This window comes from Rhinolophus ferrumequinum, chromosome 3 (assembly GCF_004115265.2).
Source record: "Rhinolophus ferrumequinum isolate MPI-CBG mRhiFer1 chromosome 3, mRhiFer1_v1.p, whole genome shotgun sequence".
NCBI lineage: Eukaryota > Metazoa > Chordata > Mammalia > Chiroptera > Rhinolophidae > Rhinolophus > Rhinolophus ferrumequinum.
Window position 1 is genome coordinate 90,417,197 of NC_046286.1, and position 23,880 is coordinate 90,441,076.

Below are 23,880 nucleotides of genomic sequence, written 5' to 3' on the forward strand. Positions count from 1 at the left end.
CACGTAGTAAAATACATTTTATATATGGGGACAAAAGCCCAGTTACACATATCTTACAAACTATAGACTTCAGAATTGGGTTAACTATTTTTTTACCCTGAACCATTCAAAAGTGAGGTACAAATACCATGAAACTTCATACCTTCATACCTGAGCTTATGTTTACGAATAAGGACAATTCCCACTTAGCCACAAGACCAGCTGAGAAAGTTAGCAAAATATCATCAACCATAACTGTCCTATCCATCTCAGCTTTCTTTTTTTGTGAATCAAAGCAAACTACCCATTTGAATTGTTCATAGTTAATGCAACCAAATTGGCAACCAGTGAAACTACGATATGGTTCCTCCATTATATAATTATTGTCGAATAATTATATATTATTTAATTATATATTGAATATACAGCAGGATGGCAGATTCTTAATATAAATAGTCCACAGGAATATAAACAAAAATCAGTATCTGAGAAGCTTATGATTACATAATGACGATGCCATCTGCCCCAGCTACTGAAAACATATTGGCTAAAATTTGGATAAAAGTTGAGGACGAAACATTGTTTTATGTTCTTTTCTGTGCATGTGTATGCAGGAAATTGCTATAGTTTCTGTGGATGAGGAGGAAACATTGCAAGCACTGGTCATAATGAGAAATTTTATAGAGTTATCATTAATTTATCCATAGCTGCTCTGAGCAATACCGACACCTTCACCTCTCACACTCTGGCCGGTATCTATGCTGGTCTCCTTGGTTACTGAACTTTTGGGTGATCACCTTTGCCTGGGACCCAGCCTGTCCAGTACTTTCGGGGGCAGATTCCTGATAGGAGCTGCTGTGACTCACAGGACAGGGGCAGAGCAGGAGTACAGCAGGGCCGCCGTGTGTTGGCGGGGGCTGCACCAGAAACAGGGTCCTTCATTTTCCAAGTAAACATGTATTGCGGTATAATGTTCATGCAGCACAGTAGAGTAGGAAGGCAATTGTATGCATATGCAAGGTACGCTTACTGCCTATCTTTGCTCTAGCTGTTCTGCTGCCTAGAACTCTCTGCCACCAGATATATTCAGGGTGTACTCTCTTTCCCTCTCTCAAGTTTTTATTCAAATGGCAATGTCTTTACCTGACCACCATATGCAAAATTGCAATCCCCCCTACTCCCTCGCCCTCCCCCCCTTCCAGGTACCTCCCTATAAGGACTGGTACCAAGGTGAGGCAAGTGAGGTGCCTAGGGCACAGATGTTAAGGAGGCACTTACTATCAAAGTTCTGCAAGTATGGGGAGAGAGGAGGTACTTGCACAACCCGGAGGGTGTGTGCCTCTTTAAATGTGGTCCCTAGATGCTACACTTACTTGCCTCACTTTGGTCCCTGCCCTGAACCCTATTCCGCTTTCTTGCTACACTTTTCTCAAAGCCCTATGCAATCACAGCTCTTCAACGATGGGGATATTCTCTGTTTTGTTCACTGATTATTTCTAGCCTCAGCATAGTTCCTGGCATATTGTAGGTACTCTCAATGTACATTGTGAGTGAATGAATGCATAAGCTTTTTCTTCCTCCTTTTAGCAGTATACTTAACACATTATGTTAGATTCTGAGCTTCTTAACCTCAGTGATCAGGTCTCTTTATTTATTTGTCTGCATACCTAGCACCATGTCTGGAACACTTGGCCACTAAACAAAGGTTGATTATGTGAACATATATCTGACAACCTCTGAGGTATAATTTTGTTTCTCAGCATAGCATGTCATCATCCTGACAGCAAGTATTACATTAGGAAAAGCCTAGCTCTTGGGAATAACTAGAGATAATGTGACTGAGATTTACACCAGGTACTGATCCCTTCTGCAGCTGTTTTCTCATCTGAAAAATGCACACAATTAACTTCATCCCATGGAATGGTTGAGAGGGTTAGTGTCATTCTATACAGAATGCCTGGCACATAGCTGGTGCAATATATGTCCACTCTTGTAATCATTTCGTGGTCCTATACTATTTTTATTACATTTTCTCTATAATAAATTACAATGAAGGGGTTTCCCTAAATTGATATTTTTATTTAATTCTTGCAAGGCTCTCTTCAATTTCCTCATTTTTTAATTCCCTTCACATTCTTCATTTCCATTTCTTCTATTTATGTCATATTTTATATTATTTCTCTTTTTATTCATATACATTATTGAGGAATTAATACACACCAAGAACTATGCTAGCACTGTGAATGCAAAGAAACTTAAACATGGTCTCTTCTTCTAAGGAACTCCTAGTACATCTGGAGAAAAACATAGCAGCAATTAGAGCCCAAGCTCTCACAGAGCGTGTTGTGGGGCCTCAGGAGGGCAGAGCAAGTAGTTGATTCTCCTACAGTCCTAATTAGGGGAGACCCAATTTCTTTATTTCGTTTAATTTTTCAGGAATTTCCCTTCTGAAGAAATATGTTCCTGCTTCCTTTGATTCTCAGTTACTTTTCCTTGTATATTCTCTTGATGCTGTTTTCTGTCATTCTTTTTCTAAGTAAAGCCTTGATTTAAAAAACCCCTTATAAATTACTTTAGAAACTTAGTCATAAATTGAAGACTTGGTTTCCTATGGCATAAATACTTTAAGACGCCTACAGTGTATATGTAATGAATCATAGCGTTTTGTGTATCAGCAGGTCACCTAATCTCACTAACAATAAACATAGCACCATAGCACAGGACGTAAAAAGAATCAACAGATCCTGCACCTTAGCAAGCCTTCGTCCTTCAAGGACACTTTCAGTGAAATATCAAAGCTTCGTATGGCTCAGGGCCATTCTACTCTCACAAAAATAACAAATAAAGAAAAGACGTTTCAGTTATTGAGTATATACTACAAAAAAAATGACAGTATGACTGATCTAAAGACATGTAATATAAAAATATTCGTGATATTGGGGCGATCGGAACATAAGTTAGACACAATAACTTAAGAATTTTTTTAAAAAACTGTATCTAAATGAAATATGTCTAACATATAGATATGAAATAGAGGACAAAACCAACTTTTAATAAGTAATAAAATACCAACTGTATTTTAATTATTAGAGAATTCCAAGTAATGCAGTGTTTCGAAGGGTTTACTGCTCCAGAAATACTGGCTGGAGCTTACGGTCTTGTTTCTACTCTTGAAAGTAGTGACACACATGAACTGATGGGGAAAAGGTGACATTTGAAATGGAAGGGAATACTCATTCTTTTACTGAAATATATTTATTTGTTTACTATATGGTTCTATGTGAAAACCAGGGATTCACTCACTCACTTACTCACTCACTCTCTTTTCTCTCTTTACCTCTCTTGTCTTTCTTAATGTATATTCTTCACACAGCAGCCAGAACAATCCTTATAAAAAGCAAGTCAGATGAAAAACAAATTTGATAATATATCTACTCTACTTGAAACCTTCCTCGAAAGCAAATTTAAAAAAGAACGGAGTTATGAGGATATACATAGGGACTGCTGGTACAGAGGATATCCTTCCTTATTTGTCAGACTTTTATAAGAAATTAATAACAGACAAAGTGAGGTGCAGAAACATGGACTGGCGACCAAGTGAACACATGACCAAAGAGCTTATATTTCAAAAGTATTGGAATAGGGAGGCACTAAAATTCCTTAAGTGGCCTAATAACATTTTTGAAAAAGATTCAATTCAACACTCATTCCTTGGCTGTGTTCTTAGTACATTTCTGTACCTTGATGACTATGATCTGAAAACAATGAAAGGATGGCCTGGTCCCTTCTCTTGAGGAACCCACAGGCCATGCAGATGATCTTGGGAACTGTGTGCATGTCACTCTAGAGTGTAAAGAAATTTAGCACCTGTTATATAATTAGGAGACAGGGACTAGAATTCTGGTGTAAAGTCATAAGATCTCAGTCTAGAGGGTGGCTGAGAGATAGAAAAGACAAATTCCATATTATAGACAGTGTATGGTAAAGGTACACATACTTGGTAGCTGAGTAAAGGACTAATGAAAAATACCTCCACTTAAGCAGTTCAGTGTTTCATTATTTAGGAAAGGTATAAACTAATCACTTGTTCACTCATGTATGCAATGATGCAAAACCTACTTTTAAATACTTTCCATGTGCCAGTTACTCACAGGATCTACTTTTATCTATCATCCTGAATAAATAAATTTGTTCAACATTGTCATCTTTTGAATTTTTCTAATCAGTAGTATTAATTTTATAGTGAGAAAAAAAGATAAAACTGATTGAAGAGACACACAGTGTTATGTGATGTCTCTTACTGTATTCCTTATACTAATTAAGAAAGTGGTATTCATTTATATAATTTTTCTCATATCACTTAGAAAAATTTATCATTTGGAATGTAAATTTCCCATAGTTATTTTGAGTGTAGTTATGATTTTTTTCAAAAAGGCTTAATTTAATTCTACTTTCTAAAGTTATTTGAAAGTGAAAGAAGAAAAAGAAAACATTTTATATTTTCTGAAAGTATATTGTCATTTGACATTGTTTTATGTAATTCTAAAATAGTGGTACAAATTTGAACCTAATCTGAGTAAAGATAATTTTATTTCCACAAAGGCTAGAGCTTGTAAAATTTGATTTTAATATCAATCTTTACAGTCTAAATTTTGACTTTACATATGAGAACATTTGATGTTTAATGTGTTAGGCAGAGCCTTCTGCTTCTAGAGTACAGAGTAACTGAGTTCAGACTTTGTCTTCTGCTGTGAACAACTAGAAAACTTGACACCATATCTGAAATAATTGTGTTTAGATATTGGAAAACAACACATAACCTTGCTTCCAGGAAAGTGGAGGGAAACAAACAAAGTGAACCCTAAAATCACTCAGGCTTTCTGCCTGAAGGCCATTTCCTGGCTGTTGTTCAGTGAGAGAGAACACAAAAAGAGCTTGGCCATCTTGCTAATTTAAGAAGACAGAAATCAGGGTTTAGAAAGGCCAAAGCAGCTGGAATTTGTAGGGCCAAGTAAGGGAGAGGAAGGATCTATGCAGAAAAAAAGTCCCAGAAGTTAACATGCCAGTTCCCTTGAGTTTTTTTGTTTGTTTTTTTGTTTTGTTTTTTGTTTTTTAATGAATACCAATCTGCACTTCAGTAGGCTTGAAGAGTCCAAATAAAAAACAAGTACTGGAGAACTGGATCCCTAGAGCTCAGGTAGAGACAGGAATTGTCCCAGTTTCCTCAAGCCGGAGTGCAGATATCTTGTAGAATGAACAAGAAATTAAGTAGAGACCTCAGAGAGGTCACACCTTAATAATGAGGTTAATCTATTCCTAAAGTAAAGACTATTCTAGATTGCACGAAGAGATTAAAAACAAAAGACAAACTGAGCCACAAGTAACTGAGCTGCCTGCCAGAACAAAAGCCAATAAGTCTTCAAGAAAAAACCTCCAGCACTCTACACCTTATGTAAACGATATCCAGCATCTGATCATTTTTAGACATGACAAAGTGAGAAAAGGTGACACGTTACCAGAAGGAAAATCAAGCAATATAAACACAGTCTCTGAAATTACATTGATGATGGAATTAGCAGTCAAGGATATTAAAATACCAACTATAAGTACACACTAAAAGATTTAAAAGAAAACATGAATATCATGAGAAGACAAATGGATACATAAATAATTACAAAATGGAACTTATACATTGAAAACTAAAATGTATAAGAAATAATGTTTCAATGAATGGCATTAACAGATATTAGACATTACAGAAGTAAAGATCATTGAATTTTAAAACACAGCAATAGAAAATAGCCAAATGAGGCACAGAGAGGGAAAACAAAGTTAAAGAAATTAACAGACTCTCAGGGGCTTGTAGAGTATACTCAACAGGCTGATTATCAGTACAATTAAGACCCAAAAGGACAGTAGAGAGACAGGCCAGAAAAAATTCTTAAAGAAATAAGGACTTGAAAAATATCTAAATGTAATTAAAATGTAAACTCAAATTCATGAAGCTCAACGAATCTCAAGGAAGTTGAACACAAAGAAGATATAATTAAATTACTGAAAACCAGTGATAAAAAGAAAAATCTTAATATCAGCCAGAGTAAAAAGTTCTTTAGTTTCTCTCATGCAGAGAAACAAAGTGAGAGTTACAGCAGACTTCTCATCAGGAACCATATGCAAGGCAAGAAAGGAATGACATCTTTAAAGTGCTGATATTGAAAAAAAAGAAAAGAAAAAGAAACAAACAAACAAAAAAAACACCTCACTTTTAACCTAGAATTCTATTCCCGAGGACAATGGACTAGCATAAAGTGCAGAAAGAAAGAAAAATAAACTGTCAACTTAAACTTTCCTACCAAATGAAAGTATTTTTTTCAAAAATTAAGTCAAAATAAAAACTTTTCAAACAAATAAAAGCTGAAGGAAGCTATAATTCTCTGATCAGCACTACAACAGATGTTAAAGAATGTTTCTCAGGGTAAAGAAAGTTATACTACATAGAAATCTGGTTCTATACAAGGGAATTAAAAGCTCCAGAAATTATAAGTGTGTGGGTAAATATAAACTACAATAATGTTCTAATTTCAAAAATGTATTTCAAAGATGATTGTTTAAAGTGAAAATAATGATTTTGTGCAGGGGATTTATAAAACATGTGTAAATAAAATGTACTAAAGCAACAACCCAAAGGATGGGAGGGAGTAATGGAAGAATATTGCTGTAGGAGTCTACATTTTACATGAAGTTGTATAATACAATTTGAAGGTAGACTGTGATGAATGAATGGCGCGTATTGTCATGCCTACAACAACCATGAAAACAACAAAGAGGGTTAGCAAGTATGCCAATATTAGGAATAAAATGCTAAAAATGCTGAAAAAATTCTCAGTCCCAAAGAAGGCAGAATAACAGGACAAGGAAACAAAGAACTGATGAGACAGGAGAAAAGACATGATTGACTCATATCCAACCACACTAATGATTATAATAAATGTAAATGTACTAAACACATCAATAGAAGGCAGAAATTGTCAGCCAGGAGATGAAAAGCAATATCTAATTATGTGCTGTTTACAAGAAAGTCACTTTAAATGTAGTGTGTTTTGATGTTTATTTTTGTATTGTGTAAGTGGAAAAGTGCTTACCAAACAAACTGAAAATGGGAGAAAGTTTAAACTGTTGAGATAAGCAATTCTTTAGTAATTTTGGACTAGTAATTTTTCTTCCAACAGTTTATGTGATCTTTTCAATTCATTAGAGTAAGAAATAAGGCCAATAATAGGGTTATACTTTCTTTGCCATCATTCTGTTTTTATGTATACAAAGTTTCTCAGACTTTCATAATTATAACAAAAAAATCCATAATTCCTCAGTTTTGTTGAATAAATAACGTTTTATTACACAGAAACTTTGGTGTTTAAACAGTAGTTGCTTTTTCAGAGAATAAAAATGTATTGTTACTTTTCTAAAAATAATTAATAGATATTAATATGGAGGGTGCCAAAAAAGTATACACATTTTAAGAAAAGCAAAAACTATATTAAAATTGTAATACTCAATAAATACTGATAACAAAAGATGAATACAAGTCATGTTTGACTTCTGCAATTACAAGAGTGCTCAAAGTGATTACCATCAGCATAATTTTAATAAAGTTTTTTCATTTCTTAAAATGTGTATATATTTTTCTGGCAACATCTCTATAAATAAGGATGAAATTCAACTGTTCCATTTTTAACTCTGCAAAAGATAATATAGTTAATTCCCTTTATCAAAGAAATTATTATTGAAAAGCCTCAAAATCCAGCACAGAATGAATTGAAACTCACATCTGAACTCTAAGATAATCAGATAATTTCAATCCATGTACTGAGGTTCTTCGGTATATAGGATTTTTTTTGAAAAGTTACTTGTTTTTTATCATAGTATGAAAGCAAATCTACATCTGAAATAGAAGACTTACAGGAGAAACCATCTTTAAAGCATATGAAATATCTCTATGTTACAGGTTATACGGAAGGGAGAGGTGAGCTGCTGCTGGATTTGCACTGCCTGTAAAGAGAATGAATACATGCAAGATGAGTTCACCTGCAAAGCTTGTGACTTGGGGTGGTGGCCGAATGCAGATCTCACAGGTAAGAACTTCTGCACTCGTCAACCTTGTCCCTGACTATTCGCCTTTCCAATGTGCCCATTGTTTAAGATGTTAAACAATGTCTTTTTCAGTGTTCATTTGCAGAGTGCACTTTCTAGTGCTTGTGTCAAAGAGGACACACAAACCTCTTAAAATTTTTCCATCGTCTATAGTGAAAGGAAAGTTCATTTAAATCTAAGTAAAAATGTATTAAAAGGGTGTTCTAGTATACGAGTTGTTTTCTGTTTTCTGTTTTTGTTTTCTAATTTTACTTGAAGATACTTCTCGTCACCAGAACTTATATTTGCACATATTTCTTGAATATCTATTGTGAGACAGTATTACAGGCTTTAAAGGTACAAAGGTAAATAAAACAACAGTCCCAATTTTATTTTGCTTAAAACCTATTGGGAAGGAAAACATGTAAAACATATAAAATAGCTTTAATATAATAGCGTTGTAAAGTTTATTAGGTAGACAGGAGATGAAAGGAATTCCAGACAGAAAATAGAACATGGGAAATGTGAGAGCACATAATACATTTGGGAAAAACCATGCAACAAGGAGAGAGGGTTAGTTGGGAGACAGAAGGGCTTAGCAGAGAAGTGCTCAGACATGAGACTGGATGAGCTCCCTGATAGGGATGGGAAAGAGGCCCTGCATGGCCTTTCCCTAAGTGTTTTGACCTTGGCTTTAAGCACTGGAAAACCACTGGAAGATTTACAATGGTGAATAACATCATGATATCTGTGTCTCAGAAAGATGCCCCCGTAGCATCTTTCTGAGGCAGTAAAGGTAGGGAGGAGGGTAGTGACACTACTAGCCTGAACACGGAGAGAAGTTAGGAAGCTATTGCCTTCGTCCAAGTGAGTCATTCCAAAGGGTGTGGACGAGGGCATCTGCAGCAAAAATGGAGAGGAATAAATGAATGCGAGAGATGATTTGATTTACTGGTAAAATTAATGGGACTCATATGGATGGGTTATATTAGTTTGTTTCCTAAGAGTAATGTCCAGATACATGAATTTTGTTTTCCATAGCTGCTGGTATGAGCTCACATAGGACAGGTATTTCACTAATACTTTCTCCAAATTTTAAGAGTAGTAAAGCCATGGGAAGTTTGTCATGTGAGTAATGTAATCTCGTGTTTGAGAAAGAGGAAGCTGAGGCCTAGGGAGGTGTACTTGTATGTCCAAGGTCATGCAACCAGTTAGAAGCAGACCCCAGTTCACTGACTCCTGATCCAATGTGTCCCTGGGGATTGTTGAAAACCATTAGAAAGGGTGTTATTTCTGATCATCAAAGCGCATAAAAAATGGCTGGGTTAGTAGAACCAGGTCACATAATTAAAATGATACTTATTGAGAATACCTTATAAAATCCTGTTAGAAAAAACAAATTAAACTAAAATGAGTACCGGCAAGCTTTTAAAAATCACCTAGTACAAAGGGCTTTTTAAAAAAAATAATATTCTTAAAGAATATTTTTGATGATACAAACTGTATCTCACTCATCTTTTTATTCTCTAGCTAAACACTGGTTTTCAAATTTAATGTGCCTAAAAATTACCTAGGAGTTACTCGCCTGCAGAGATTCTCATGCATTGGTTCTGAGGCACTTCGTTCCTGTCTCATCCTTCAAGAAATGTTACTCCTTAGCTCATAGCCTGCTACCTTGAACATAATAGCTCCCGAATAAATGTTTGCTTTCCTGAGAGAATTAGAAAGAAGACGGGATTCAAAGAAGTTCATCTACGTCAATGCAGTTGGTTAATAGAGAATCCATTATGATCATCCAGGGCTTTTTGTCCCTGGATCTAATGCGCTCTCACTATGCCACTTAATCACTTTGGTGCATGGAAAAGCACTAGCTTGGAAAAGCTTTTCCAACCTGTTTTGGACACACCCCTTCCTCTCCATCTCATTCTGTGTCTCTCTTCACATCTTTATCTGCCTTCATAGGGTGTGCTTCCTGCTGGGCCCTTTTATCTTGCATAAGAAGCCCCCTTAGATCTCCATTGTGCTTGAGAACTGGAGTTGACTTAGTAGTCAGTCTTCCCTGCTATCTGACTGACACCACTGCTGACAGGAAGAGGCTCCTCCTCTGTAGGAGGCTCCGAGGCTCTTTCTAGAAGAAAAAGCAGCCCCTCTCTCAGGTTGACCTTAGAAGTCAGAAGTCTTAGCTTTGAGGTAAAACAGTTTTTCTCTTGTCTGCATTTTTTTGGGCTTCCCCAAACTTTTCCTACTACTCCATTTTTATTTTAATAGGGGCTTATCTCATACAGGAAAGAGAACGTCTATCCTATTATAAAACATTAAAATACAAAAAAAAACACTTCTTTGAAGATCTAGTATGATCTAATAATGGAACTCAAAGACATGTTTTATTCCCTAGAGATTTTCCATTGTGGGTCTATTGTCTACCCACTACCAAAGGATCACCACTATTGATTAGGGCTCTCTGACTTAATAAAGTATGAAAAGATCCTCCTTGACTATGCTATAGATGAATATTCATGCAGTAATCCTTCTAAAGATTTAATCTACTAGCATCCATCATATGGGTAAAAGTCACTTCAACATTCAAATAGGTTGAGCCAAGCAGCAGCCCAGACTGCCTTTATCTAATAACAACAGCTGAGTGGCTACTTTTAGGTCATACATCCAGATTATTTTGCAAATCTTATGTTTAGGATCTTTCGTAATACACATCTTTCATACTAATGCATACTTAGCATTAATGACAGCTATTGCTTCTGCATCCCTTTCAGTCTTAGGCGGGAATGGAAAATAAGATTTTTTTGCCATTTCCTTGGGTCCCATGTCAGGCTCAGAGCAAGGGTGCCATGCATGGCAATGTATTGTGGGTTGTTGCCATGGTAGCAGTAGTTGTTACAAAAGAAAACCCACAGGCAGAGAATACCAAAAATCAGTAGAAATACTCAGAGCAAATGCATTGCCTTTAAGTATTTTATTTTTATAGATGGATTTTTTTTTTCCCCTGAGTTTATTTAAAATGAGAATTTGTTTCTTGGGAGATGATGTTTTTTTTTTTTTTTTTCCTGAAGGTAGAATTTGTTAAAATGTTTAAAATAATTGTATGAGATAGCTAATTTCCATATATGCTCCAAAGACTAATATTAATGAATATTAAAAACATGTTTATAAGTGAGTTTTTATTTTTATTAACATATGTTATTTTCAGCTAGGAAGAAAAATTGGTATATTTCTTAGAAGAAGTTATTTCTGAAGCTGTTAATAAGTTTCTCATGTTTTCTTCTTGTGAAAATGCACATTTTAATTCAGCATTTAAATTTCACACTTTATTTCTGACGATACACAAGCAGGGATCACTTCTGCCATGAAATAAACCAGACAGTAGTTTAACAATTCATAGGTCAATTATATGTAATCCAATGCTACTTATTTTTTTTAAAAAGTCAAATAGTATAAGAGGATTCCTCAGAAGGCCAGACTACACTAAGTGTTATTTAAAAAATAGAAAATACTAAGTTATAGAAATTAACTAATTTTAGCTATTTTTTTCATCGAACAATTGCTGTGACCTCTTATACTATCTCCTCATTTATTTAATTTTATATTATACACTACCATCTGCTTTGTGCAGGAATTTTTTTTTTTTTTTTTTTTTGAGAAACTGGGGACATATAGGTGAAGGAAGCAAGGTTTATATCCTGGGGGGTGAGCTACATATGAAACTAGACATTTAAGTAGTCAATTATGATCTAAGTCCTACAATAAGAATATGTGCACAGTATCATGTGAACACAAAGGAAAAAAAGCAATTATATTTCCCAGGGAAGAGAAAATCCTTTGCTGCGGAAGGGACATTTGAGTTGAATATTGAATGACAAGTAGAATTTCACCTTGTAGGTAATTCATACTAATGTTATAACATTAAAGAAAGCATTTTGATGAAGCCTTATGTAATCCTAAAATATTATTGTAAATGTTAGTAAATGCCCAAGACACTTTGGGTAGAAAATGGTGGCCTTTATTTCTTGATTCATGTTAAATTTGTCTTTACCTAATTGGAAAGAAGTCCAATATTAAATTTTAGCTTCCTCCAATGCATTTGGATCTTACAGGTGAACCAACATTTGGTTTAAAAATTAGGAATAATCCCTGGTCCTCAGATCAGTTATTACCACTTCTCTTAGATTTTGCTCAGTAAGTTGTAATCTGCTGGAAGGAAACTGACTTGTGTGATGGCTCTGGATTCTCTGGGACAACACTGACTATGCACACTGTTAGGTTCTTTAGTTCTCTGGGCTTTAGGTATAGTACGCACAACTCCCATAATTTCTTTTCCTTTTGGATGCTAGGGGTCAGGTAGGCCTGGGACACTCTTCATCACATGTGAAGGTAAACTCCACTCCTTGGAATACCCAGGTACACCTGGGGTTGGACAACTCTTTAAACCTCAAAACAGAACAACCAGTACATTATATTATACATTACAATACATATATGGACAATATGGATATTATAGCTAATTCCCTTAAGATATCTAAGCTAGTGCCTCTTAAATGTAGGATGTCTAAAAACAATTAGAAGAAAGAGAGAGACAGAGAGAGACAGACAGAGAGAGAGACCGAGAGAGAAAGAGAGAGGAAGAAGTGGAGGAGAAGACAAAAAGAAGAAATACTTTTAAGAAGCTTATTAAAAATGTAAATGTTCAGTTCCAACCCCCCGGGATGGTATTTTGTGTGGTCCTGGATTGGCATTGGAATGTCTGGTTTCCACAGAGGGGAAAAGAATCTAGATGTGCATAAGAGAAAGTGATCATAGTGGAATTGTAGGTATATTGTTTCTGGGTGTTGTGACAAACTGCTACTCTTACAACACGAGAATACTTTAATCCCCTTCTAGCATACCGATGTTTTTCTTTGTGTCTGGTACACTGTTGTAGGATAAGTTTAATTTACAGCTGGACTTGGGTGACTCTATGATTATTTATGGAGGTGTCTGAGTATCCGTCTGAGTATCCGTCTTTGATTTTTGGTTACCTTATGGGGCCAGGAATTATAATATGCATAAATCCCACCAGTGACAGCCAAAGTCAGTTTGTCTACTGATGGATTTCATCTGGCATATTTATTTAGACAGGTTGACTTAGCTATACGACTTGACTGTCATAAAAATACTTCACTAGGAACTTCTGCCTTGAGCTATCTTAAAGCCAATGTTCAATGTGCAGATTTTGGTAGCACAATTCACAAATGAAGTATGCCCTGTGGGAATAAGGATCCTAGAGAGCTCGCACCTGGATATCTCTTGGTCCCTTGGTGCTTACCTTCATTTTCTTTCTCTTACTATACTATGACTTTTGCCTTTAAATAAAAACATTACACAAGTATGTTCTATGAGTCTTCTGTATCCTGTCAAATACCTGAGCTCGTGAAATCTTTGTACATTAAAAAATATCACTATTGGAAAAGTTAGTATAACATAACTAACAATAGCTTGATATCACTGAATATTGAGTTAGAGTCATGATTGTCTTTATAAAACCTAGGCTGACCCAAGTACTTATAGCTGGTTTTAAGGAGAACATTAAAGACAAACTCAGATTTGTGCAGCTTCAAATGAGTGAGGAAGAAAAGTATGAATAGGCAAGAGTACAGAAGAGTAAGATACACACTTAAGATGACCTTCTTAAGATGAGCTTGTGCAGAAAACCATTGTGTAGTTACTAACTTGCTCCGAGGTTCTTGAGTTAACATTCAGTTTCCATGACCTTCAGTTTCTGGAGGGTGTCAGCAGAAGCTCAGTGTCAAATCACTAAGGGGTTTAACCTCCAGTGATATTAAGGTTCCTTTTCATTTGTCCAGAGAGTTGGGGATGAAGACAGCCTTGAATAATTTACATTCATGAACAGACATTCCAATAAAAATGTTCCCATAACATTAGATTGGTACGTTGAAATGTGCTAGCTAAGACCACAAAATCTAATTATGTTTTAGCCATTGTAAGTATTATGGCTTTTCAACAGGCGAATGTTTCAATCCAGCCAGAAAATAAACACAGTATTTAAACTAGTACATATTCATAAACCATGAAAGGATATAACTGTACACGATCCATTTAGAGTTACTTTTGCAATTGTACCAGTCAATGCCCCACCTTTACAATTTTTTCAGATTTATTTAATTACAAATGAAGCATGAACTGGCCACATCTGCTATCCTAGAAATATTTTTCCATTAGTTTTTAAATTTTGTGGCCAGTTTGTCCATAATGGAATGAATTATTTCATTTTTCTGTCAGGATTTATCCAGGGTCCATTGGAGATTTTATCCAGTATTACCAGATAGCCACTCTAGTTTTGTCAGACATCGTCTTCGTAGATTTTATAATGCAATCATTCTAGCATTTCTTTTAGGAATTTCTTTCCTGGCCAGATTTTGTGTATCTATAATTGAATGCTTAAACTTCTCTGATTTGTTATTATTTATAAAGGATTTATTGTTGTTTTATATAAGACCCTTATATGAGGACTTCTAGTCAGAGCCATCTGTTCGGCATGATCATCAATATTTCTATTATATTTTAAGGTGCTTTTATAGTATCTATAGATTTCATATTACCTTTTCTACTGCAGATCTCAACCATTATGGTAACAATTATTTTACACAGCATCAATATATCAAAAAACTAACATCATTTTTTTTAATTTTCATAAAGTACCTGAAGACTTTTAAAAAAAATTATTTTTATATTACGTTAAATAAGTGAATTATTCTGAAAGCATACCAGTTATTAGTTTATATATCTGTTAGTTTCTTTTAACAATTTAATATGCCACAGAGAAGGCAACAATTCAGTTATTAGAAAAATTTAGATTGTGGTAAAGTATTGCATTTTGTAATACTTACTAGACTACTTACCATATATTAAACCTAGCAGTTTCCCTTTTCATTTTTAGTATAAAAACCACAGTAAAACAATATTAAGCTAAGATTTAGTACAGGATTGTTCAATATTCTATTCTGGTAGGGACACTTCTTGAGTGACATAAACACAATGCTGAGATTCTCTTTTATTAATTAAGATTTGTAGAGCTGCAGTATTATGAGTATTACATCAGTAGACAGTAATATGGGAAGGAGAAGTAGCAACAATTCATAATTAGCTAATTAATTAGTAGAAAATATCTGATATTTTTGTTAATAATAGGGATTTATTATATACGGTAACATTAGACTTAAAGACCTTGCACAAAACCTAAACATATTTTGACTAATTTAGTTTATGTCTGCAATTGTCCTTAGGCAAGCATGCTAGGCTTTGGCTATTGAATTAAGAGGTTGGCTTTAATATGTGAATTGGTTTTCTATTAATATTACTGTGTAACAAAGTACTCCAAAACTTACCTTACAACAACACACATTTATTATTTCACCATCTCTGTGGGTCAGGAATATTGGCATAGTTTAACTAGGTCCTCTGCTTCATGATCTCTCACAATCCTGAAATCAAGGTGTCGGCTAGCGATGGAATCTGAACTAAAGGCTTGACTGTGGAAGGGTACACTTCCACACTCACTTATGTGGTTATTGGGAGGATGTAATCCTCAAAGATTGTTAGACTGAGGGCTTCAGGTTTTTGCTGGTTATTGGATGGAAACTTCACTCAGTTCCTTGCAACATGGCAGGTTGCTTCATCAGAACCAGCAAGAGAATCTGCTATCAAAATGAAAATCATTATCTGTGTAACCTAATAATAGGGATGATACCCCATCAATTTTGCTGTATTCTATATAAAATAAATAAGTCATAGGCCTTGCTCTTACTCAGGGGGAAGGTATTACACAAGGACATGAATATGAGGAGTTGGGGTCATTGGGGACCATCTTAGAAGCTCCTACCTCAATGAGCAATGGTTCTTTGATATGTGCTATGCAGTTGAGTTAACATATCTCGATCCTGGTGTAGCATTTTCATATTGATACAAAAAAGAAAGATTTATGATAAGCTAGGTACCTACGATAATCTGTATGCTTATGTGCTTTGTTCTAATCCATCTTCCATTTCTGCGGAGTCTTTTGTCCATAGGGATTCTGAGATAAAAGCTGTTTCTTGGATAATTTCTTAAATTATACATAGTGTAAGTATTTTCATGACTAGGGCAGCGATAATTTGATCATGGGTAAGAACTTTAGTGCATCTTATTTGGAAGTATATCCTATCTATTAAATTTTTAGGTTTTATGTCACACAGAATAATATATCCTTCTGATAATAATCTCAAAGTACCAGTTATAGATTGGTACATAAACTTGTTAAAGATTTTCACTATTTGAGTGATTTTATTAAGCCAAGGTATCTGATGTTCTATCAATAGTGAGATTATTGGTAGACATAAAGGCCCCTATGTCAATAAGAAAGAGGTACTGCTTTCCTTGGAAGTTCAAAGGAAGAAGAGAGAGTTCTTGTGCCAGCGTCTCCCATGGAGTTAAGTTATTGGACAAATTTTAGGTAGTTGTCCTACTGAACTTTAATGTGGGACACTGGTTCTTTAAATGACACTTCTGTTTGCAATATCCATAGGGTTTTCTTGTCTATTGGCTTGCAAAGAGAATAGAGGCCCTTTTAGTTGTTTAACTTAAAGATTCATAATTATATTAATTCCTAGTTTATTTACTTTTTAAGTCTATCTAAATGTCTAGTCACATATAAGATATTTTCTGAGCTAGTAATTTTATATTTTAACATTTCTTTTCCTGGTTTGATTCCTGTAATTCAGGGTTGAGCACATTTACAGAAAGAGAGGATACAGTCCTTCTTATATCAGCTATTGTACCTACCCCAGAAGTATTTGAAGGTTTCCTAAAGTCTTTCATCTCTATTTAGTTTATAATTTTGAATCTTTATTAAAAGAAAAGCTTCTAAAATGGCCTTATGTAATGCATTTTCTATTTTTATTTTTTAAAATTTTATACCACTGGGTTATTTAAATCTTTTCTAATCTGCTACTTTGAAACATTTTCTTCCATAAGGCTAACAATTAATTGAATTAATTGGTACATATCTGTGGTGAGGAACAATAAGTATCTAATCACAATCCTGAATTCTGCAGAAAATATTTTGCCTGAATCTCTGAAGTTTAGGAAAACCATTAATTATAGCTCTGAATTTGGCTCAAGGTTTTAATTCAACTTCCATAGATCTGACTTGTGTTTTACAAATTTAAAATGTGGTCTTCTTTTCTAATGAAAACTCTGAGAACAGAATAGTTCATTTAAAAAAAAAATCAGGTAAAGTTACACAGAAAAAGAGAAGTGCAAAGATAGTAATTTTCAAAAAGTTATCAAGGCTTTTACAGAAACTACATTGGAATTTGAATTTTATTTAGCAATCTCAGTATGCCAATTAGGGAGCTGAATATTGACTATTTAGTATTTTATCCCCTAATTTGTCTATAACCCCTCTTAAATATTTTAATTTATTGATTATGTGTCATATCAAAAGTTCTTCATAATGGTCATTGTTGTTCTAAATATCTATCTATCTATCTGTCATCTTTCTAAACTTTATCAAGGAAATGAGAAGATTTAGAATTAGAATTTCTGGAAGCAGTTCTTCCAGAAAGAGGTTGAGACTTTGACATAGACACACCCTTGGCATACGAGAAAGAGAGGCCACTATGATTAGTTTGTGCTTGTGAGTAGTTGGCACTCATTTATTAAATTTAACTCTGTTTCTGATTGGGTGATTATCAGAAGCAAGTACTGACACTGATTGGTTGACATGCAAATACATGTTCACCCAAAATGTGCTATTGTTGATTGGCTGAACAGGTTTAAAATAGGTTCTGGTAGTGTGCCTTGTTGCCATGACTACAGAACAATGAGTCTTTTCCTAAATTTATGGAAATATTTTTATTCTCAACTTGGGAAATAGTGGCATAAACCAAACACAAAATTTTGTGAAGGAGTTCTTTCCAGAACCTGAGACATTTTTCTCTGTGTATGAAATACAAAACAGACTTTATTCTCCATCTCAAGGGAAAAGACAAGCCAGGCATTTAGGAACACAGCTCTGTCTCTTTTTTCAAGAGGTGGGTAAGGGAAGGTTTCATTCTCCCTTGGTATGTTTATTAGAATCTGATAACTCAGAGGCGCTCAGATGCCACAGAGAAATCATATATAACGAAAGGGGTGAGACTTAAGGTAAGTAATGTAATATGTGGTAAATAGGGGATGATGGACTCTTCTAAATAATTCAAATGAAATTTATGTGTAAAACACTCTGCTAACTGCCACCCCCCCAAAAAAAAAAAAAAAACACACACATTTATCTATACTAGACTATACTATTGCCTCTGGACAATAGCTACATAAAAATAAAATTTTATTAGTTTATCTCTTACTATCATCTATTACATTTTTCACCATTTAACCTTCACTGGAAACATAGTTTAGCTTCCTTCTTTTTCTTTCTGTTTCCAAAAATGCAGAACCAAGTTCCACAGAGTGGGATCCATTTATGAGGTGCTGGAAGAAAAGATTACAGGCTGGAGAATATCCCATTAGGGTTGTGATGAGATTAGGTTGGGAATGTGATTGTCCAAAGAAAACAATGGTGCATTTTTATTTGTGTAACAGTGAGGCATTTTTGGGGAAGCATTAAGATAACATAAATCATGAAAGATGTGAATATAGCTGTGTCTCCGGTAACAAGAAAGCACTGTTGTTATTGATCAGTAGCAATCTTGGATTCACTTAAAAACTGTTTTTCTCCTCACAGGCTGTGAACCCATTCCTGTCCGCTATCTTGAGTGGAGCAATATCGAATCCATCATAGCCATTGCCTTCTCCTGCTTGGGCATTCTTGTTACCTTGTTTGTCACTCTCATCTTTGTTCTGTACCGGGACACACCAGTGGTCAAATCCTCCAGTCGGGAGCTCTGCTACATCATCCTAGCTGGCATATTTCTTGGTTACGTGTGCCCTTTCACTCTCATTGCCAAACCTACCACAACATCCTGCTACCTCCAGCGCCTTCTGGTTGGTCTCTCCTCGGCCATGTGCTACTCTGCTTTAGTGACCAAAACCAATCGCATTGCACGCATCCTCGCTGGCAGCAAGAAGAAGATCTGCACCAGGAAGCCCAGGTTCATGAGCGCCTGGGCGCAGGTGATCATCGCCTCCATTCTGATTAGTGTGCAGCTGACTCTGGTGGTAACCCTGATCATCATGGAGCCCCCCATGCCCATTCTGTCCTACCCCAGTATCAAGGAGGTCTACCTTATCTGCAATACCAGCAACCTGGGTGTGGTGGCCCCTGTGGGCTACAATGGACTCCTCATCATGAGCTGTACCTACTATGCCTTCAAGACCCGCAACGTGCCCGCCAACTTCAATGAGGCCAAGTATATCGCCTTCACCATGTACACCACGTGCATCATCTGGCTGGCTTTTGTGCCCATTTACTTTGGGAGCAACTACAAGATCATCACTACCTGCTTTGCAGTGAGCCTCAGTGTGACGGTGGCCCTGGGCTGCATGTTCACTCCCAAGATGTACATCATTATTGCCAAGCCTGAGAGGAACGTCCGCAGTGCCTTCACCACCTCTGACGTAGTCCGCATGCACGTCGGCGACGGCAAGCTGCCCTGCCGCTCCAACACTTTCCTCAACATTTTCCGAAGAAAGAAACCAGGGGCAGGGAATGCCAAGTGAGTTATCTAACTCGGTTTGTTCTCACTCTCGCTCTCTCCTTTCTTTTTCTTTTTCTTTTTTTTTCCTATTTGACTAAGTCATGTTCTTCCATTTCCCCAATGTTTTCATTTCCTTTCTTAATCTTCTCTCTCTCTCTCTCTCTCTCTCTCTCTCTCTCTCTCTCTCTCTCTCTCTCTCTCTCTCTCTCTCTCTCTCTCTCTCTCTCTCTCTTTCTCTCTCTCTCTCTGTTTAAATCTCACATTCTGTTGGAGTAGAAATGTGGTCCCCAAGGTCTTCTTGTTTTCACTCCTTGGAAAGAGCAAGGAACAGGAAGCAACAACCAGCTAAGCTGATCTATCCTTATGCTGACCTAGAATTTGCAGTTTCTGTTCTGCTAGTTTTTCCTTTCACATAGATCCTCTCTCTATGGATCATCAACACATCTCTGGGTTCCGGGTCAGGGATGTATAAACTCTTTGGTTCTAATTTCTAGTTTAGACCACAGTTGAAGATCCTTTTTGATTTATTTTTATCATTCTGGAGCCACATCACTATTCATCTGGGATGAGAGGAAGGGAATTAAACACCTGGGGAAATTTTGCAAAATTTAACTGCAACTGAGCACTAAGGAAGTCCTGAAATAAGTTCCTTTAAGCAACCGTCATATCATATCCCTCTTATTTATTAAACTTTACTATAATATATATTGTAAGAAAGATGTTCCATAATGCTACACAAGAATTGAGCTATCTCTACTGTGAGATCATGACTAGAATGGTTTTCTAGCCGTCAAGCACCAAAAGAAATAAGAACCAGATAAAGCTGATGAACCCCAAACTCAAGAGTCAGTGTAAACCTCAGAGTCCAGATTATTTCTATTCTGGTACTTCTTCTGAGTATTTTGTGTAATAAATATGTTCCTATCTGCTTCCTGACTATATTGCAAAGAAGCATATGCTGAAATTTGCATGCGTCATTTTTTTCTGAGACCCATGAAAACAAATCTCATGTAACATTTACAATTTTGAAAAGGAGATGGATGTTTGAAATTCTAAAGGTAGTTGAATTATCCCAAAATTGTGCAGTTTTTCCCATTAACAGTATTTTTATTTTTTAAAATAATGCTTTAAAATGAAGAATTTTAATAGTAATTATTATAGTGTATACATTGTTTTATAACTATTTCACCTACCTGAGCAAGTCAGCAAGATAAGGGGAATGGGTGTTATTTTCCATCACTTTGTAGGTGAGGAAACTAAGCCACTGTGAATTTGTGTGACTCATAAGTGTAATTTCACTTAGCCATTCTTTGCCTATGTCTTAACTGGCATAACATTTTTCATCTTAACATATGTCAAAAAAACCTACATGCCTCAAATTTCTGGGTTTGGTATCTTTACTTGCCAAGCAGCACCACGGGCATCTTTTACAAAAATCATATAATTGGTTTAAGGATCAGACGTGGGAGTCTACAGAAAAATATTTTTTCTGAAATCCATAAAGTTTTTCGTTTAAATAAAGACATCGCTAATTTCTTTCAGCGTTAGGAATCAAGCCAATAATTTACATTTACTTCTCACTATCAATTTCAAGTTCTTCACAGAATGCCGATCCTAAAAGTTGCTTAGTCATTTTTTTGCCTTCTATGGCTCTTCATGTTAACCAGCATCCTCTCCGTAGCAGCCTCCCAGCAGGGAGTTATCAACAAGCATGTGAGCAAACCAGTGCCATGAAATGAGGGAGAAAAAAAAAAATAGACATAGCCACAGAGTCCAGATGTAAAATGGCCTAACGATTTTCATTCAGAGGGAAAGAACAAGAGGAAACAAAATGAAAACACTCTTTAAACTGGAATGTTTGTAGGAATTAAAAGACATCCTTTTTCGCATCCCATATGGCTTTATGAGGGTTCCATCCCACCATCCACTATTACCCAGCTCCATGTTTCTAACTTGTCTGCCTTTATGATGGCTCTTCAGAAACTTTCATTTGATTTTTAACCATGGGCCATTGATGAAAGCTGTACTAACCATTTAATGAAAAGAGAGAAGCTATGTGACCAATATTTTTGGATGGTGCCCAGGAATACGCATTTCTGAAAGCTCTCCCAATGATTCAGTGCACAGACAGTATGGAAACTTGTCCAAGAGAGGAGTGACTAATGGAGAGTACACGGTGCTTGCCACAGGGAGAAGACGAAGCTCGCTGATGTCACTTTAACTGAATTTAGCCTTGCTGTAGCAGCCAGGCTATCCGTTCACTTTCTTACACCCACACCTGCCCTCCTTATAAGGTGACAATGCTCCGTTCACTATTATGAGTTGAGAAATTCATTTCATTTGTAATCTTGCTTTTGAGAGAAAAATCAGCTTGCTCTAACTGGACTGGTTGTCTAAGAAGTGCTGGTTTCACCAGTAAATTTCTTGGCTAGTGGCAGTCACTGATCGAGCACTATCAGATTATTACAGTAAGAAATATACTTCTAATGAATACTTATAACATGCAGCTATCTTAGTACAATCTGGAGCTTCTTCCAGGTGTGCTACACAGCTGAGCTGACCCTCAGAGGGTATTTGAGGCTTAACTTCTATGGAAAACAATCACACATTTACGCATTTTTTTCTCATTTATTCTACTGTTGCTTCTCTTGTAATTTTCTCTGAGACTGTACTTTTAAAATATAATGATAATCTCAGTGCCTATGTTTTTACCTTTTTTATTGCTCTGTTATGTTTTCCTGGTTTGCCTCCAAAGTTACAAAAAAAATCACAAACAATCTAATATTTTCCACAGCAACAAAAATCTAGCAGAGTCTTGCCAAGCAAAGCAAGGGGCTCGAAAACTAGAGAACAAACACATCACCCAATGAGTTTATTTCCATTCTGGAAGTGTAATTCCTACATTTATGGTGCACTGAGGGTATTCGGCAGCCTGCATATACAGCTATAAACACAGAACGGATGCTGTAGTGAACAGCTTCCAACTGATGTATCTGTTTGAATATTATTCTGAGGAGTTGCAAGTCCAACTATATTCTCATAACAGGCTGTTTCTGAGATACATGGGTGGGTGCTGTTGTGGGTCTGTTTTTGCAGTTTACTTCCTTTTTTTAAAATTTTATTCATAGCCACATATCAGATGCAACCAAAGATTTGGGCAAGTGCTTTATATTTTCTGAAATGTAATTTCAGAGGTTAATTCAATTGGTTGTTTGGCTTACTTGAGTTACTGAGAGTGAGAAATCCTATTGAGCATAATCCTACCCTGGCAGATCAACTGAATAGTAGATTTGCCTTGACATTTCTAATTTCTCTAGGTGTTAGTTTAATGTATTTGAATGGGAAATTTTGCAGGCTTAACCTAATATAAAGATATTGGTAAAATTCTCTTGGTTGGCAATAGGAGAAAGATAGAAATCCATAGACATTCATAATTAAGTAAATCATTTCGATCCAACTTATTTATCACTTCCTTTTAAAGCCAAAATGAGTTAATATCATGTATCTGAAATATTAAAATATTATGTAAATAATGTTTGCTTTAAAAATTATTATATCAATGACTAAATGTCAAACTAACATTTCTAGTTATTTTCAGGATAAATAACCTCAATGTGGTTATTTGGCACATGGAACTGAAATGTGACTATATACTTCCTATGACCTTTGCATGTAGTTATGAATAACTGCATGCAAAACTAAAACAATTACAATCACCAAAAAAGGATTAGATTTATTCATGGAAGTAATTTTAAAACATAGATTTCTAAGTAAATAACATATTATTATATTCCTGTGGTTGCTTCTTAAGCATTTGAATATATGTTTCTATTGAGTGCAAGAACTAAGTGAAATAGTACTAAGTAAAGTAATGCTTTGAGGAAATGTTCCTCTTGGTCTACTAGAAACCATTTTTATCCACAAGCAGAGGTAAATAAGCCTGCAGTATCAGTGATTATGCCCTGGGTAAGAATTTTAATTTGTCTTTCCTTCTTTGATTATGAAAGGAAATATGATAGTGAGCCAAAAGAAATCACAATCAAATACAGATAACAGGTTCTCTTTCATAGAAAGAACTCATTTACTA

General features: G+C 35.6%; 1 protein-coding gene across 6 annotated transcripts in view; it reads left to right on the plus strand.

Annotated features, from left to right (window-relative positions):
- The window catches only part of GRM1 (glutamate metabotropic receptor 1), a 344,263-nt gene that overhangs the window by 286,974 nt on the left and 33,409 nt on the right, over window positions 1–23,880 (plus strand). For all 6 annotated transcript variants that reach the window (XM_033102931.1, XM_033102929.1, XM_033102930.1 and 3 more), the window contains exons 7-8: window positions 7,985–8,111; window positions 18,881–19,811. In XM_033102931.1, the coding sequence (XP_032958822.1) occupies window positions 7,985–8,111; window positions 18,881–19,811 (1,058 nt within the window). The remainder of the gene's footprint in view (window positions 1–7,984; window positions 8,112–18,880; window positions 19,812–23,880) is intronic.